Source organism: Melozone crissalis, unplaced genomic scaffold (genome assembly GCF_028551555.1).
Source record: "Melozone crissalis strain CALT ecotype California unplaced genomic scaffold, PUWL_Pcris_2 ptg000016l_1, whole genome shotgun sequence".
Classification (NCBI taxonomy): domain Eukaryota; kingdom Metazoa; phylum Chordata; class Aves; order Passeriformes; family Passerellidae; genus Melozone; species Melozone crissalis.
The window spans coordinates 45,840,614-45,856,798 of record NW_026535794.1 but is presented as its reverse complement, the minus strand read 5'-3'; the positions used below and the strand labels follow the sequence as shown (position 1 = coordinate 45,856,798).

General features: G+C 35.6%; 1 protein-coding gene across 1 annotated transcript in view; it reads right to left on the bottom strand.

The window, feature by feature from the left end:
• Positions 1–16,185, bottom strand: part of ULK4 (unc-51 like kinase 4) — a 211,241-nt gene that overhangs the window by 43,050 nt on the left and 152,006 nt on the right. The window contains exon 35 of the mRNA XM_054274292.1: positions 9,929–10,114. Within this exon, the coding sequence (XP_054130267.1) occupies positions 9,929–10,114 (186 nt within the window). The remainder of the gene's footprint in view (positions 1–9,928; positions 10,115–16,185) is intronic.

Here is a 16,185-nt window from a genome sequence, read left to right as displayed (position 1 = left end):
CACACTGCGAGCCCTGTGCTGGCATTCCCTGGAAACACTGGCCTCTTGCATGAAAAGCCACAAAGGAAGCACTCAGTCAGAATGAGCAAAGGGATTCTACCTTGACTCTTTCATCTATTTTTAAGTGATGAAATGGGACAACAGTAAATTGCAGTTAGAAATAATGGGGTTTTTTGTTTAAATTATTAGTCTGGTAGATTCCACTGTTTAGCATACCCCCCTCACATCACATATATATGCATCATATCCAGTATACATGGCAGATTTTTATATGTGCATTTTGTTCAGCACAGGCAGGGCAGGTTTTGCTTTAAATTATCTTTTTCTGATATGATTCTAATATGCAAAACTCTATACATTATAATTTCCAAGGATTTACAGCACAAAAATCAGAGTTTTATCCATGAGGTAAAATATGCACTATGGAACATACCATTTTGACTTTTCAATGTATACTGGGGTTATGCTCTACAGCAGTTCTCTGGCAATTAAGTACACCAATATAATTCCTTTAAAAAATTATTTTAAATCATTGGAGCTATTGGATGATAGGAAATTATATGCACCTCTTGACTCATTACTAATGAACACTCCATATTTCTGGAAGAAGTACTCTTTTACTGATATTAAAGAATTTAGGTAATCATAAGCTTTCAACAAGACTGGGAATTGTGTCTCAACTTCAACACTCTCAAAATGCCCCCTGAGTGGTCTAAAAAAGCAAGTTGTATAAGCAGAGTAGTGCTGGAATGCAAATAGTGAGATATTCTTATGCTGCATCATATGAACTCATCAACTGGGCACTGCATCCCAGAGAAAGCATCTGCTGTGTGAAATTTAGGACAGTAATTTGCAGCCCATAGAACACTGCATCACCACAAATTACATTTGTTATAAATGTATAATGATGTTCATATAAAAACATTACACTTTAATAGTTTAAAGAATGACAACATTGGGCACTTTATAAATGTTTAACTAGTAGAGTCTTCATAATTTAAAATGTTGATGTTACATCACTGGAGATTCTGGATTGAAACACTTTGAACTTGGAGAGGAGGGTCAGTTACTGTAGAAATCTACTGAAAGCCTCATCTCAATGCACACAAATGCATTTTTAAACACAACCTTGTTTCAATTACATGGACCATCTGAAACTGGGCAGCACCATGTTCGTAAAGCACAGATGTGATTATCATTGCAGGGATTAGCCTGTGAGCATGGGCTCACTGTTGGGGAACCTTAGAAGTAGGTGCATGTTGTTAACAAATGCCTTAACCAACCATTAGATGCATGAGATATCCAGGAAAAAAATGAAGTATTTTGCTTTCTTCCATGGTACTTGTTTGAGTGATGCTTCTAAAGTAATTTTCATCTTTGATCTTTGCAACAATATCAAACTTCTTAAACAGTGCCTTCATCTTGCTCTACATGGTCATTTCTTGGTCTCATTGCTACGAGCAACATACCTTTGTTCTGCTTCTATATTTTTGCTCACAATTTCCATCAGACAGATAACCTACATCTGAAGTTCCCTGTCAGGCTTTTTGTCTCCTTTGCCTAATTTACATGCCTCAGAGTCCCCTATCTTCACAGCCTGATGGCCAAGGACTGTCTCCCTCTCCAATAAAAACACTCCAACTATATTCCCTGTTTATCTGCATCCACACACTGCTTTTAAAACTCAAGCTCTGTATGACCTGCAAGTTTGTTCATGGCACGATTTTGGAAAGCACTACCTTTTCAGCAATGTTCCAGTCTTATAAGATGAAGAGACCAAGGATCCAGACAAGTGAAACACAGGTAATGTTTGTTGGATGCCTTGTAAAAGTGCATAAATTGAAATATATTTTAAAAATCAACAGATTTTTTTCATTAGTTTATTATTTTAATAGGTTTTTTTTCAATAGAAAGCAAGGAAAATAAGGGAGCAATGAGGATTAACAAAGAGGTTATGTCAACACCTTTTACTCTGATTGTCCACTACCAGGTAATTTAGAAGCCAAAGGAAGGAGCACTCCTTTACAGTAGGGAATCTAATTCCTATATTAGATTTCATTCTGATACACTGCAGTTAAAAATTTCCTGACACATGTAACAGACTATTTCACCTTCAGTAAACTTGTCAGCAAGAAGATGGAGCAAGAGAATGGATGTAATGAAAAAGGGAGGTCTTGTTGAAGTGTTTACAATATAAGTTTGCAAAAAGTAACAGTAAGCCATTTTACATGTAACTGTTTCTCATCTTCAACACTGGCAACCAAAATCTTACAAAGCTCTTGTAATTGCTGGTAATAACTTCACATGAAGACTAAGGATTTTAAAATATTCCTGTGACCATAAGAATTTAAATTTTTAATAAAATGAAGAATCTTTTATGTTAGTAATGAACTAGTCAAACATTCATACTTGCTTGCACAGAATTGATCATGCTCAATGATCTGTTTTACCCAGAATGGTGATTCTGAGTGAAAATATTTCCTATTAGGAAGAGTCACTTTCAGGCCATTTCTTGATCCTATTTTGAATACTGGAAACAAGTTGGATTGTTCTCTGGAGCAAGAAATTATTTTTTACTATGCTTGGATTGAGATAATCACAATGAGGTCCCAGTCTACAGACTAATGAAATTCAGTTATAATAATAATGAAAGCAGCACCTACAGCTCATATGCTCCCATTAATTCTACAGAACATGGAAATTTGCGCAACTTGGTATTAAAATTCAAGCTGAGAGAAGATTTTTAATAATTCAGTCCTATTTGATTGGTGTTAATAGATTCTCTTCAGCAAAAAGTTATGTGAGGACCACGATTTTAGCACAGGTTCCATGAAGCCTAGTATTTTTGATACAACTGGCTTTGGGGCTCCAATAATCAGCAGGGGGAAAAAAATCTCACCTTAGATCCAATTAAAATAAAATTTTGATTTTCATAGTTCCTAAAAATTTCTTGACACTTTGAGTTAAGAGTATCCCGAGACACATACAAAAAAGAAGATACACTGTGTGTGTAGTTAGAGATACATAGGGATATAAACCATAAAATGAATTAGTAGCCCTACCATTCACCATCACAGCCCTCTCAGCCACAGAAGTGATAATATTCTACATCTCATTGGATGCAGCAATCACAGTCAGAGACGTACTAAATTCACAGAGCAGAACAGGATTCTGACGTAGGCAGAAATAAGTAATCCCATAAACCTGGACAATCTTATAAAGATTTAAATATTTTCTTTTTTTATGAGGAGGAAATAAAAGGAAAAAAAAAAAAAGCAGAGCATTCCTGTACCATCTAGTTCTTGGGGTCAAAAAATAGCAAAGCTTTCTCCAATCTGGTAAGAGTTACAGAGCTTCTGGACAGGATCCAAAGTGACAAGATGGAGTAAAATAAGAATTCCAGGGACTGCATCATTCACTGAGACGTATTCATGGATACTCACTCTGTTTCATTTCATAAGACAGAAAGATAAACACTGGAATGAAACCCATCAGTATTTATCTTTAGAATGTTGTGCTTAAGAATTCTGGCCAACCAAAAGAAGGTTATTGTAAAAATCAAAAAGGTAAATTAAAAGAAGGCCATCAGAAATGGAAAAGGCCTATTAAAATTATATCATTGCTCTAACCAAATGTGTAAATCTAAATATCAAACTATTCTTCCCTCTCCTCCAGTAGAAAGCATAAAAAGCAAATGTCAAAAAAAGAGTAAGTCAAGGACAGTGCTAACATATTGTCCTACTACTCAGCATCCTGAAAACACGCCATAAATTTCTCAAAGTACAAGTGAGCCTGAATTTAGCCCTTCGCAAATTCCATAAGCCAGGCACACAGATGAAACATCCACATGCCCCTAAGGTGAAACAGTAGCTAATCATTTCAGATTAAAAATGAAAATTCTTATCAGACCTATAGTGAAAACCTGTGTGTGGGATTTCAATACTCAGAATCTAGTTAGGCCAGGTAAAATTAACCACATATTGTATAGTACAATAAACAATGCCACAGGATCTCAAACGTAAATCAACTTCAGGATCCCTCTCACATCTGGACATCCTAAGTATTACTACACACACAAATAACGTTTCCATGCAGAACTTTTTAAAGCTTTATTTGAAAAGCTGTGTTATCTTTGATAGCAAGTATATAATTACAAATGAAATAATACACAACTTAGGACCTGGTATTGCTTGCAAAATGCATGACAACAAACTGGATTATTAAGTTTGATTATACAAAAATTACACTGATTATTGTTTTCTTCCCAGCTACTGAAAATGCTTTACTAAGCTTAAAAAAAAAATCTCCCCTCAGGTTTTAATGGTGGAAGTGCAATATTTCATTTCCACCAGCATTTTGTAGAGCCCACATGACATTACAAACTGAACAAAAAGTTCAAAGATTCAGTATGACTTACGCAACAAAAAAATCCAAATTACTCAGATAAATGAATCAATATTGGCTGAATTTTCATTCTGGTAAACAATGAAGTGCTGCACAGGGGCTGTGCCACAAGAAAATTATGTCCATCAAACAATGAATTTATTTAAATTAATTTATTTAAATTAAACTACTTATACTCTTTCTATTTAAATAATTGTTTATTTTTTGTTTAAATTGTATTAGAGTAATTGTGATTAGCTGCATACATCTTCTGAGTAATTTAAACCAAATTTTTTTAAACCTTTGCTGTAAAATTGAATGTACTGCTTCCTAAACAATGGCAATGGCCTGGCTCAGCAATCTAACTCACAAATACCTCAGCAGACTATTCATATTCATCAGGAACACTGCAGCATTTTTTATTTAAAAAGTGTTATTAGACTGTATTTTGGTCAACCCATATGCAAAACTCAAAAAGTCACACTGAGAAGCTTACTCTGCAACTAGATGAAAACCCAGTGGAAAAGGAGGGGAGAACAGTCTCACTTGCCCCTGGAGAAAGGGCAATTTCCCCACTCTGCTTGTTGCTCCTGTCAGGGTGTGGCAAGGCCTGAAAGCCCCATGGCAGAAGTCTGCCAAGTCACAGTGGGAGCTGGAGGTCTCCCCATCTCATCTCTGGAGATCCTCTCCAATTTCATTAAAACTACTAAAAAACCCTTGCGCGAGTGTGCAAAGAGAAGGAGCTTTGCCACACGGCAGGAAGGGTGAAGGTGCATTTCCCTTCCCATGTACTTATTTCAATGGATTTTGAGCAACACAAAATCATCTGTTATCATCTGCATACTCTATCCTAATGCTGATTAGCTTCTTCCTATTTGGGAGAATCTAAGTTGTTTGTAGCTAATGAAATGCTCCCTTTTAACAGCTATACAAAGGTAATGTCTTAAGGATGTTACACTTGTAGACTGAAGCCAACAAAAGAAGGGATGCAGGCTTGGTAACAACTTGAAAATAGGAGATTAACACTAATGAAGGACAGGAATTGTTCCTGCAAGATCCACCCAAATTTTAAAAATATGTATAATTTTAGAAAACTTGTTTGTTTATAGTGAGTATACCTATACACATCAGCAACCTACAAGTGAGTATTGTGTTCACAGTCTAACAACCATAGCTGTCATAAAATTAATCCTTAGAGCAATGGAATATTATGGATTATTTTAGCAACTAATGAAATTAATTATGTGCCACTTAAAAGATTTAGATCAGGAGTACAATGCATGAAAAGTTCTCTCCAGCTTATTTGAGTGCTGTGCTCCCTCAGCAGGGTATTTGCTAACAGGTTTCCATAGCCTTTTAAGACCATGGGAAAACAGACACCTCTGGAAATGGCTGCACAAGCACCTCCTCCTGGCACTGAGTCCTTGGAGCTGAAGCTGCAAAAGGGATGCTATCTGAGAAACTCTTAGGATTTTGTTTCACCTTCTTTGAGGGAAGGTCCCTATAGATATACTAGTGGGAATCTACTGAGAAGCAAGCCTCCAGCAAGAAGTTCAACTTACTGAGGGATTGCAGAACTGCTACTCTAAATCAAACATTTGTATACTTGGACTGTGTATCTCTCCAAGCTCCAAATGTCCTAATAATGCATGATCAGGGATTAATGTAACAAGGATCTAATCTGGGACCTATTGCAGTAAAAATATACACATATATTTTTATATACAAACACTGAGCCGTGTATTCAAGAGAAGCAAATGCAGCAGATCTTTGTATAAAACTGAGGATGATATAATTGCTAATCTACATGACAGAAACACTTAAGGACTGCATGATTTGAATGACATCTTAGACACAGTGATCAGTGGTTCCCCAGGCTTTGGTACATTTGAAACAGGGTAGTAAATTTGCCTGCAGGTAGATAGTGATGCTCTTGCTGTGACTCAAATTGGCAGGGAAATGAAATTAGAGTTCAATAGTCCTATAATGAAGCTAATGAATATTAAGGAATTTTGCCATAGTTCATGTATTATCATTCTGGCCTTAATGTCTTTATAACGTCAGCCTAAAATGATTTGAGAAATCCTTATACATATCCCCATGGGGTATAGGACATGCAGATGACATCCTAAATGTCTTAGCTGCTCATCAAAAAAAAGAAAAAGGAAAAACTTTTTGATACTTATAAAACACAAATTAGTGACAATGAGATTCTAGAAAGACAATCAGGAGAAAAAAGTGTGATTTAAAAGGCAGAACTCAATATCCTTTCTGACAAGTATATAAGGGAAAAGTCACAGAACAAAAGTTCCCTCTTCACTCACTGTGAGTGCAGAAAGAATAATATTTGCTCATTTTTCTCAGAGGAATTTTTCCTTATTACTACATGGAAGTAAAAAAAGAGTGAAAGTTGAAATAATTTATTTGTGAGTACTGAGCTGTAATCCCACAGTGATTATGTGTCCAGTAGAAAGATATTGGCTAGTTCTATAAAAAATGCCTTTACATTACATACTAGATGATAAATTGGGATGGCAGGGAAATCTTTTCCCTCTGAGGAAAAAAAAGAAATTAAAAACTTCTCAGTAAAGCAGGCAAACCTCAACTACTCACTTCCCAAATGAAAATTTCTTCTGCTTCATAAAAAAAAAAAAAATCTGGGTAATTTACTGGACTCATAATAAGATGCACTATATCTTCACAGATGGAATTATGAGATAGTGATTTCCATGACAAGTGGCAGGAGAGCTTTCCAGAAATAAAAAAGAGAGAGATCACTCTTCTGATGTCATCAATCAGTTACAAAAATGCTTCTAAAAAAGATGAAGCATATCTGAATAGCAGCATTGTCTAACCCAAGATGAAGCAATCAGAACAAGAGAGTTAGTGCAAAGGATGAAGGGAAAAAACCTCCAAACTCTGTTCCTTGATTCAATAATTTTACGCAGTTACTCTTCATTTTATCAGTGGCAGTGAGAGAACATTCTTGTGAAAAAACAGGTTAACCTGTGCTTGACAGAGCCCAAAGCTTTGAAATATAAGAAGTAATTATAAAGAAAACAGAAATAAGACAGTCAATGCTGTCTCTTTAGAGCTTTTAGAAGATCTTTACTTACACAGTTACAGAAGTTAGCTCAAAGCATATTTTCTCTCCTAATGATTCCTTTTTACAGCAAAATAAAGCTTCTAAAAGGGTGTGTTCATAGTGATTTCAGTATTAAGTCTGTACAAAGTCTGGCCTTTATTCAACAAAATTGTAGGAAAACAATTAGTGAGGAAAGTGCTGCAAGAAGTTTGTATTGCCCTGCAGTCAATTTGCTGGTCAAATTTGACAATGATCATCTAAAGACCTGAACAAAACAATATAACAAACTCAAATCTCCAACTTTTTTCAAAAAACCTTCCACCCACTGGAGATAAAACACAGTGGTTTAATAATGAAGTTATACCAACATATAGTTATGAGATTCCATTTCATCAAGGTAAGGTCATCTTGTATATCAACAAATCCTCTGATACACCTTAAACTGAAGGCTCTGAAATTGTTCTATCTGCCTCCACTGGCTCACTGCAGTCATGTAAAACACTTGAATCAAGGTTAAGTAGTCCCACTGCTATGCCCTTCCATATTTCCAGCAATACATGCTATAAAGGCATCTGTAGCATTACATGGAGCTCTTTTTGTACATTCCTGTCTTACATAAGCAATGCCTGTACCAGCAAAGTCAATGTAACCACAAACTGAAGAGCTGCTCTGTATCAGCACTGATTTGCAACAATGAAAATTGGTGCATATACTGATCTCTCTACTAAAATATTGCTTAGATATATAAAAAGAAAAACACTGCTCTAGGCTTCAAAATTCAGCTGATGTAGGTTGAATCCTTCTTAAATGGATATGATTATATTTCAATGTCTTTTGTGATTATGACAATTTTGACAAGATAATAATCTCCTCTGAACAGGACTTTTTAAGGTTTAGAGAAATAACATATGATTTATTAAATAATCTGTCAAATTGTCTATGCACCCTGCTTTCAAAAGAAATTGCATGATCTCATCACAATAATTACTGAAAATCTATGCCTGATGTTATAAATAACAAGTACCAGGTATACAAAGGAGAGAACTGGAACCTAAAGTACAGGAACTTGCAAGGTTCAAAAGGTGACTGCAGAGCTTTGTTCTCTCAAAATAGTCAATAGAAGTTTCCGTGTTAAGTATCCTGCACACTAGGTTAACTTTTGAACCCCAGGCTTCAAAATGAAGAGAAATAAACAAGTCTGTAGCTATTTTAAAATGAAATAATCTAGATAAGTATATTGCAGCCTCACATCTCTTCCCTTCTCTCTCACTTCATTGGCTTTTTACTCATATTGCTTTTGGAGAAAAGTAAAAGCCAGTTCTACACATCACAATAATTATTCAGAAAGAGTAGCAGAGGTACAAGCTAAAATCAATAGAAAGTATCTTTAGAATTTTAAACATAATATCAACTGTAATTTTATATATTCATGCTTCTTTCAGGGCAAGATAGGGCTGGGAAAACAGGGAGGAAGGGTATGGTGTTTACTTTCCTGTGATATAAGTGCAGCAGGCAGGAAAACGAGGACAAGATCTCTGAAATCTCTACAAGGGAGTTGCTCCCTTTTAATTCCTGCTGTCATGGATTACAGGCTTACTCTAGTAGCCAGCACTGCACTTGCAAAATTGAAGGAACTCCTGCGTCTTGAAATTGAGGGAACTACTGCCCTCTCTAGGGGCAGTTATCCTATTTTAACTGAAAGGCTCTGCTTTTGGAGAGGAAAGGATGAAGTACTCAAACAATGCAAGGTTGTTGACAATGCAGGCAAAGCTTCTTATTACGACACTTCGAGATAAAAGCCTATTGTATTATCTGAGAGAACGCTACAGATACCAAAAGATTTCCTTCCTAAGCTACCTGAAAGACATCAGCTGCTGTCATTCCACTGTGTTGTAGCAGGACAGAAGTGAACCTTCTACTTGTCAACATTATCACCAGAAGCCCCTGCAGGATTGCCACTGCCTGGCTCTCTACATTACAGCCACTCCAGCACAAGTGGTCCCTATAGCTCCGTGAGAATGAAGACTCAACAGCCCATGCACAAACCTATTCCAAGCATAAAATAGCCTTTTATTCACTGTGAAATAAACCACTCTGTGTCTGAACAGATATTTAATGCTACAAGGTTAGTTCTTTCAGAAGGCATTCAGAAAATGGTTTCAATACCTTATAGAGATGAATTACTAAACAAGTGGAAAAATAGCAAGTGTTACTCAAACTGCTGAATGGTAACTGAAATAGGAGAATTCCTGCATCATTTTCATAAGAGGTATTAAGTGTAGAAAGCTATCTTCTCCAGAAAAGTGGAATTTAAAGACATGATATTCAACTTGGCATATTTTGGTTTTAAAATGATTTTAAAATATTTTTTTCTTTGAGAAGGAAAAAACTAGTCCAAAAATGTATCAAATTATATAAAAGAAACATGCCGACTTTGGAAAAGGTTAGATGTCAACTCACCAGTCTCTTAACAATTTTCAACAAAAGCTTAAGTTCTCGTGGATCTTCTTTGACCTTCAGGACTTCAGCAAAGCTGTACATGTTTTCTGGAGACATACTCTCCTCATTGCTCCCTCCATACAGCTGAACCAGCAATAATAAGCTCTGTGAGGCACTCAAAAATATTTCAGTATCTTCACTGGGAAGCTAAAAATGAATGAAAAATAAATAAACAAAAATCAAATTCCAATTTCAGAAAAGTTGCATTTCCCTGGGGATTTGGAAGAGTATTAACATTTGCATTGTGACAGGAAAGAATAATTTCTAGTTGATTGACTCAGAATTGCACTAAAATAAGCTTAACGAAGTGATGAAAACATAATTAAAATATATCTACTCTTAAGCAGCAGTATAACAATATCGGCACTCTGATTCTGTCAAGTGGTCTATCTAGAGCAACATCATAACAGCATCAGAAATGTTGCTCCCAACTGTTATTTTACTCTATTTAAACAGAAGTGGTAATAGGAAAAAGTACCATTACAGCTATGATGTCTAATCTTCTACATCATGCACACCATAAAATTTCATTTAATTATTACTAAAGCAAGCCTCTTGAGGTAGAGCACAGGCTATCTAGTTATTTAATGGATTTTAAGTAGTCACATTAGGAGGTACATTTTGAAGATTTTAAATATTTTCCTGAATTCTAACTTTTCTACACTCATTTGAAGATCAGACACTGCAGCAGGCCCTAGCAATAGGAAAGAAAATAATTTCCTGGGAAGCAAAATTACAAAAAAGATTTAGGGACATGACTAGAGATCATAAAATGAGCTTCTGATAATATGACACCATTATCAAAATGATTTATATATTTCCTGAAAGTACAATCTGGAAATAACAAGTAAAGATATTATATTAGGCCTGTATTTGGCACTGACAATGACATTTTGGAATGACAACAGGAATGCGGTGCCTAGCGTCAGCACAGAGAGTTCACAAACACTAGTGAAAAAAATCATAGAGGTTTCTTGAGAACAGGTAAGAGGATGACACATTGGAAAGCATAATAGCCAAGGACTGAAGGAATTTAGTGTCTATAGCATATCAGAGGAAGGGTTAAAGTGGACTTGATCATATCCTCTCAAACATGTGGGAAAATGCAGGCTGAGGATAGGTTAATTCCTTTACCTGAAAAAGGACTGATAAGAGATGATAGCTCAAAACTTTAGACAAAGCAATTCAGATTAGAAGAACGATAATACTTGGATTTCCTTTTTTCTCTTTCTCTCTTTAATAAGAACAATTAACTGCTGAAATAACTCCCTTAGAGCTGAGACAGATTCTCCATCAAAGACAATTCAAATATCACAAGAATATTTTTTTTCTAAAAAAATAACAAAACCGTTTACTCTAATGAGGAATTAATTTAGGAAAGTCCTGTCTATATAGATCCCTCGATGAAATCATTGTAATAGTTTTTTCTCACCTTTTAGTCTATGACCTGAACAAAATGTCAGTGGTAGACTTAACCAATTAGGTATAGAAGTGTAAAAACACCTCATCATGGTCATTCATTTTTTCATTCCAAAAGTATTATTTACACCAAATAAGCCAGATAAAAATACAGTAAACACTATCCTTACAGACAATAAAAGGGGAAAAAACCCCAGTTTGTCCAAACACTTATGTAATATGCCAAAAAATTTCAACAATGATTGCTTATTTAATCTGCAGTATGAAATTCCTAAATTTTTTCATGTTGAGGAAAACCCACACAGTTACTTTAAAGCCATGTGAACATATCAGACACACATCTCTCAAATATTCAAGCAGCAATTCCCAAGGGATCTGCATGCAAATACAATCCTGTTTCCTACTAGGTTCACAGAGCTGCTGTTTAAAACAGACTGAACTGAGATGAAATCTCTGAATATATAGCCCTAAGACATATAACATTCTATTTGACCTAATACTATACAAGTGACAAGACCACAACAGCTATTTCTGCCTCAGTTTTGCTATATGTTTTTTCTTCATTCCAATCTAAATGCCACTTATTTGATTATTTCCTTCTCTAATAACATCAGCGCAATTAGCAAACCCAAAAAGCAGGAAAAGCTACAAATAGTAACAAGCTTTAGAAGGCCATTTATATCTTTAATCCTTAACTAATTGAAAAAAAAATCTGCTGATTTCGCTTAGGGCTTTGAGACAACTTTCATTTCCTTCATTAGAGAAAGGAAAGACAACTACTTCTTCTTTTTTTTTTTTTTTTAATGTTTCTCTCACGCCTTCTAAAAGCAGCATTCAAGTTAATTTGTTTTTTGATCAGGGTAGGCAGCTACATCAACAACCTCCTGAAGGAAATCACAGAACAAGGATTATATCCAATTTTCAAATGCTATTTGGCTAAACAAAGGTAAAAAATGAAAAATCAGTGAAAATTTTGGTCATTGATACATTTTTGCCTGGGTACTGCAGTGGAGGCTAATTCCCTGGGCTCCGCAGGCACAAAAATCCCATGTTTATTCAGTATCACAACAGCTATATTTGGAAGTGAGACTGATCTCAAGGCTTTTTTCCCAAGATATTCACTAAATATCAGAGAAGTGGAAAGCTGTCAGTCTCCATAGAGGACTGCTCCTACAACAAATGTGTGCGAAGAAATCCATAAAGCCCCACAAACCTCAGTGGTCCTTCCCAGCACCATGACTATCAAGGAGGCAAACAAGCAAGTCCAGCTGACTAGCATTATTCCCAAGGGAGGCTTATTACAGCAGGAACACTCAGCTAGTGAGGCAGTGGAACACTATGCCCTAGGAGGAAGAGCTGTGCTTGGACCAATGGCCTTGGTTGAGCCTTGATTCTCTCCTCCTGGTGTGCCTAACCTTTCATCCTTGTTGTTGTTCTTTGTCCCCCAACAAGAGAAAGGAAAACCCTTTCAACCCAATGAAAGGAAACTTTCCATCCAATCTGGCATCATATAGCCTTGCTCTTCAGAGGCCTTCAGTGACCATGTTCCAAGTATCACTCTACAGTTTCCAACACCTGCCAGTTATGACATCACATTACTCAATCATTACCAATGCCAATGAAGCCTTTCACCCCCTGTTGTACGTCAGGCTCTTCTGCTCCTCTGCTTTCCCAGAGTCCCTTTGAGCTTTGGTGTTAACTAGACTTCGGGGAGCAAGTTGCTGTTACCTTGGGAAAACTCAGGGCAAAATAATAGTAGGACTGGTCTTGTATGAAGAGAAAAACAAGCTTGGAATAGGACAGGCCATATTTACTCTGAAGGGAATGAGAATCATTGGCCTACAGTCATCAATAATTAAGGTGGAAGAGGAACTCTCAGCAATGTCCCTATTTAAGTATGTCCACATCAGCATTTTTCCCTGTAACTCTCACCATTTTGCCATTTCACTTCTGACAAGTAGTGATTTAGATGTCAAAAGTTGTAAGCTGGTAACCTGAAATTTACCACTGGCTGCCAGTCAGTACTGGTTATAAAGAGTAGGGGATCTAAAGAACATTCTAAAACAAAAGCAATGGCTGAAAATATAATTAATATCTGTAAAGACAGAAAATCAAGAATGAAAATTCAGATTTCAAGTAAATACCTCATGTTTAATAAGAACAGGAAAAACATAATCATGTTGTTCAACAATTAAAATAGATGGATGGTTCATCTCCTAATTAGATGGAACAGCATTCTGATTATTTTTCTAATCAGAACAATCTAATTTGGTATGAAGTACATTTGCTTGAAATGCATTTATAGTTTTTGTTCTTTCAGGAGAGTAGAAACCCATGAAGAAACCAATTCTAACACTTTAAAAGAGTATCTGCCCCTTAATATTTCATAATTACATGAAGCTTCCTTTTCCTTTCTGAGCCTTAGAGGGGATTATGGATTCAGCCTTTCAGCAAGGTAGAAAAGTCACCAGTACTTCTTTTGCTGCTGTTAATATTCTTGGCTAGTACATAGCTTGAAGAGAATCCAGCACCTTAAAATAAATTACTGAAGAGCTAAGGTCATAAATTCTGCCATTCTCTAACTGAAAACTGTAGATCTATTTTTCACTTACTTTAAATTAATACCTGATGACAAGACTTCTGTGCGATAAAAGCAGTGTATTACTCTTTGCTTAATTTCTATAGCCAGGTTATAACTTCCTGTAAACAAGCTTATAACACAAAATTCTGTTTTCCTTTTTAGATGGAACCTGCTCTGTGTATTTTAGAGTTAATGTGGTAAAGAGCAGGCAGTTTCTTGTTGTTGCACATCTATATTTCTGCAATCTGTTCCCAAAAATTCCATCATTTTAAACTGAGTTGCAGTGTGTTCATGAATTGCAAAGCACTGCAAGAAACGTGTGATTATTTGAGCTGAAGTGGCAGTTTTCACACCGTTGGAATTGTTACAGCATCTAATTTTAGAGCTACAATGAAACTGCCTGCCTGGATTACCCGGAGGGGACACTATTTCTGTGCATTAATGAGGTTATACACATAGAGAGTTTATTACAATAAGAGATAGATATTCATTAGATCACTAATGTGATTACAGAACATGCTGTAAAGGAAGCACCACAGGGATCTATAGGGAAGATGATTTTGCAAACATTTTACAAAACATAAAAGCAAAACATCATTATTAATCTGCTAGCTTTACTGTGCTATTCTTATTAGTAAATATGCACTGTTTTAAATGAAAAAAAAAATTTTTACTTAGCAGCATTCTCCTAAGGGGAAAAAAATATATATATTCACTTCATTTTAATCTAGGCTAATTGTTGAGAAACTAAATCCCCGTTCTGAAATTCTGTGCATGTAACAACATTTTCTTCTTTTCCCTGGTGTGTTTGTTGGGAGATTTTTGGTTTTTAGGATAGCTCTGTATAAGAGAATACTTCAAATATAGCATATAAACATATGACTCTCCACTCTGACCACAGAACAGTCTGTATGCCTAGAGAAAGATATATGAAATAAAATTTTCCAGTTATCGTTCTTCTGCAGTTATTTTCATTACTCATTAGCAAATAACTTCATGCACTCTGAAAATGAAATCTGGGCACAGCCTTAGCATCAGTGCAATACAGAGACAAAAAATGCCTAAAAAAGACCATCTTAATCATCCATATGCACTCAGGTTTCATATTTGTTCTCTTCACATTTGGACATGACTAACTGGTTGTTCAATGGTACCACATGGAGCATGGAAATCAAGTCCAAATTCTCCTGGTAATATTATAATGAGGAAGACTCCTACCAGAAGTCAAAAAAAGTTCTCTCCCAGAGTGCAGTAGGCTCCAGAAATGACTGGAAGATCTACACCTAGGAATTGAATCTAGGACCTACAGAAAACAAAATTCCTTTATAGGTACTGGCATGGTTTCTGAAACTTTGTGAAAATCCACACTGAAGTGATTCCAAAAGTAATTTTTTCAGTATAATGGGCACATGAAAAATTAGGTGTTGTGTATGCTCTACAATTGCTGCAGGTTTCAGTATAATATTCCAATTAATTTCATGTTAAGCAAAGAAACATTACCCAACAAAGCTAAGTGTAATTAACTTTTAAACACAAAACTGCCAAGGAGAAAACTAAATGCTCGATTTTTTTCCTCTTATTGATCAATTATGGTCATAATGATCTTGGGATTAAATACTGAATTCTCCATTTTTGCAGTGTTTCCTGACATAGTTTGTAATTATTTATTCTTTTGCATTGTTAAATCGCTGAAGTTTCATTTAAATGCAATCTAGGGTTCTGGAACTTGCTTTGTTATGCCTTTAGTGACAGACTAAATAACAACCACAAAAGGGAAAAATTGATTCAAAGTTTTTGACATTACGAGGTTTAACTCACATTGATCTTTTGAGGGATTATTGAGAGAGAAAAACATATAGAACTAGAGCAAAATAAAAAGACAAGTAAATGAGACATAGAATAATAATCTACTTGAGGGATACACACTCCAATGAGGGAAAACAATTACTTAACGTGTTTAGGAAACTAGGAAACAATGTGACTAGGAAACTATGTAAGTGAGTACATGATACTATAAATATGCTAAGAAAGGCAGAAATAGCAAAGCAGAGAAAATAATTTTAACTCGATATTTTAAAGTAATTGTTAGTTCAAAATGTAAGTCCTCCATTATCTCCAGAAAATCAAGTTCACAAAGAACTGAATGCGTCAAAACACCAATAAGGGGTTAAATACCCACACAGCTCAATGAATACAGAGAACAACCACCGGCAGCTTC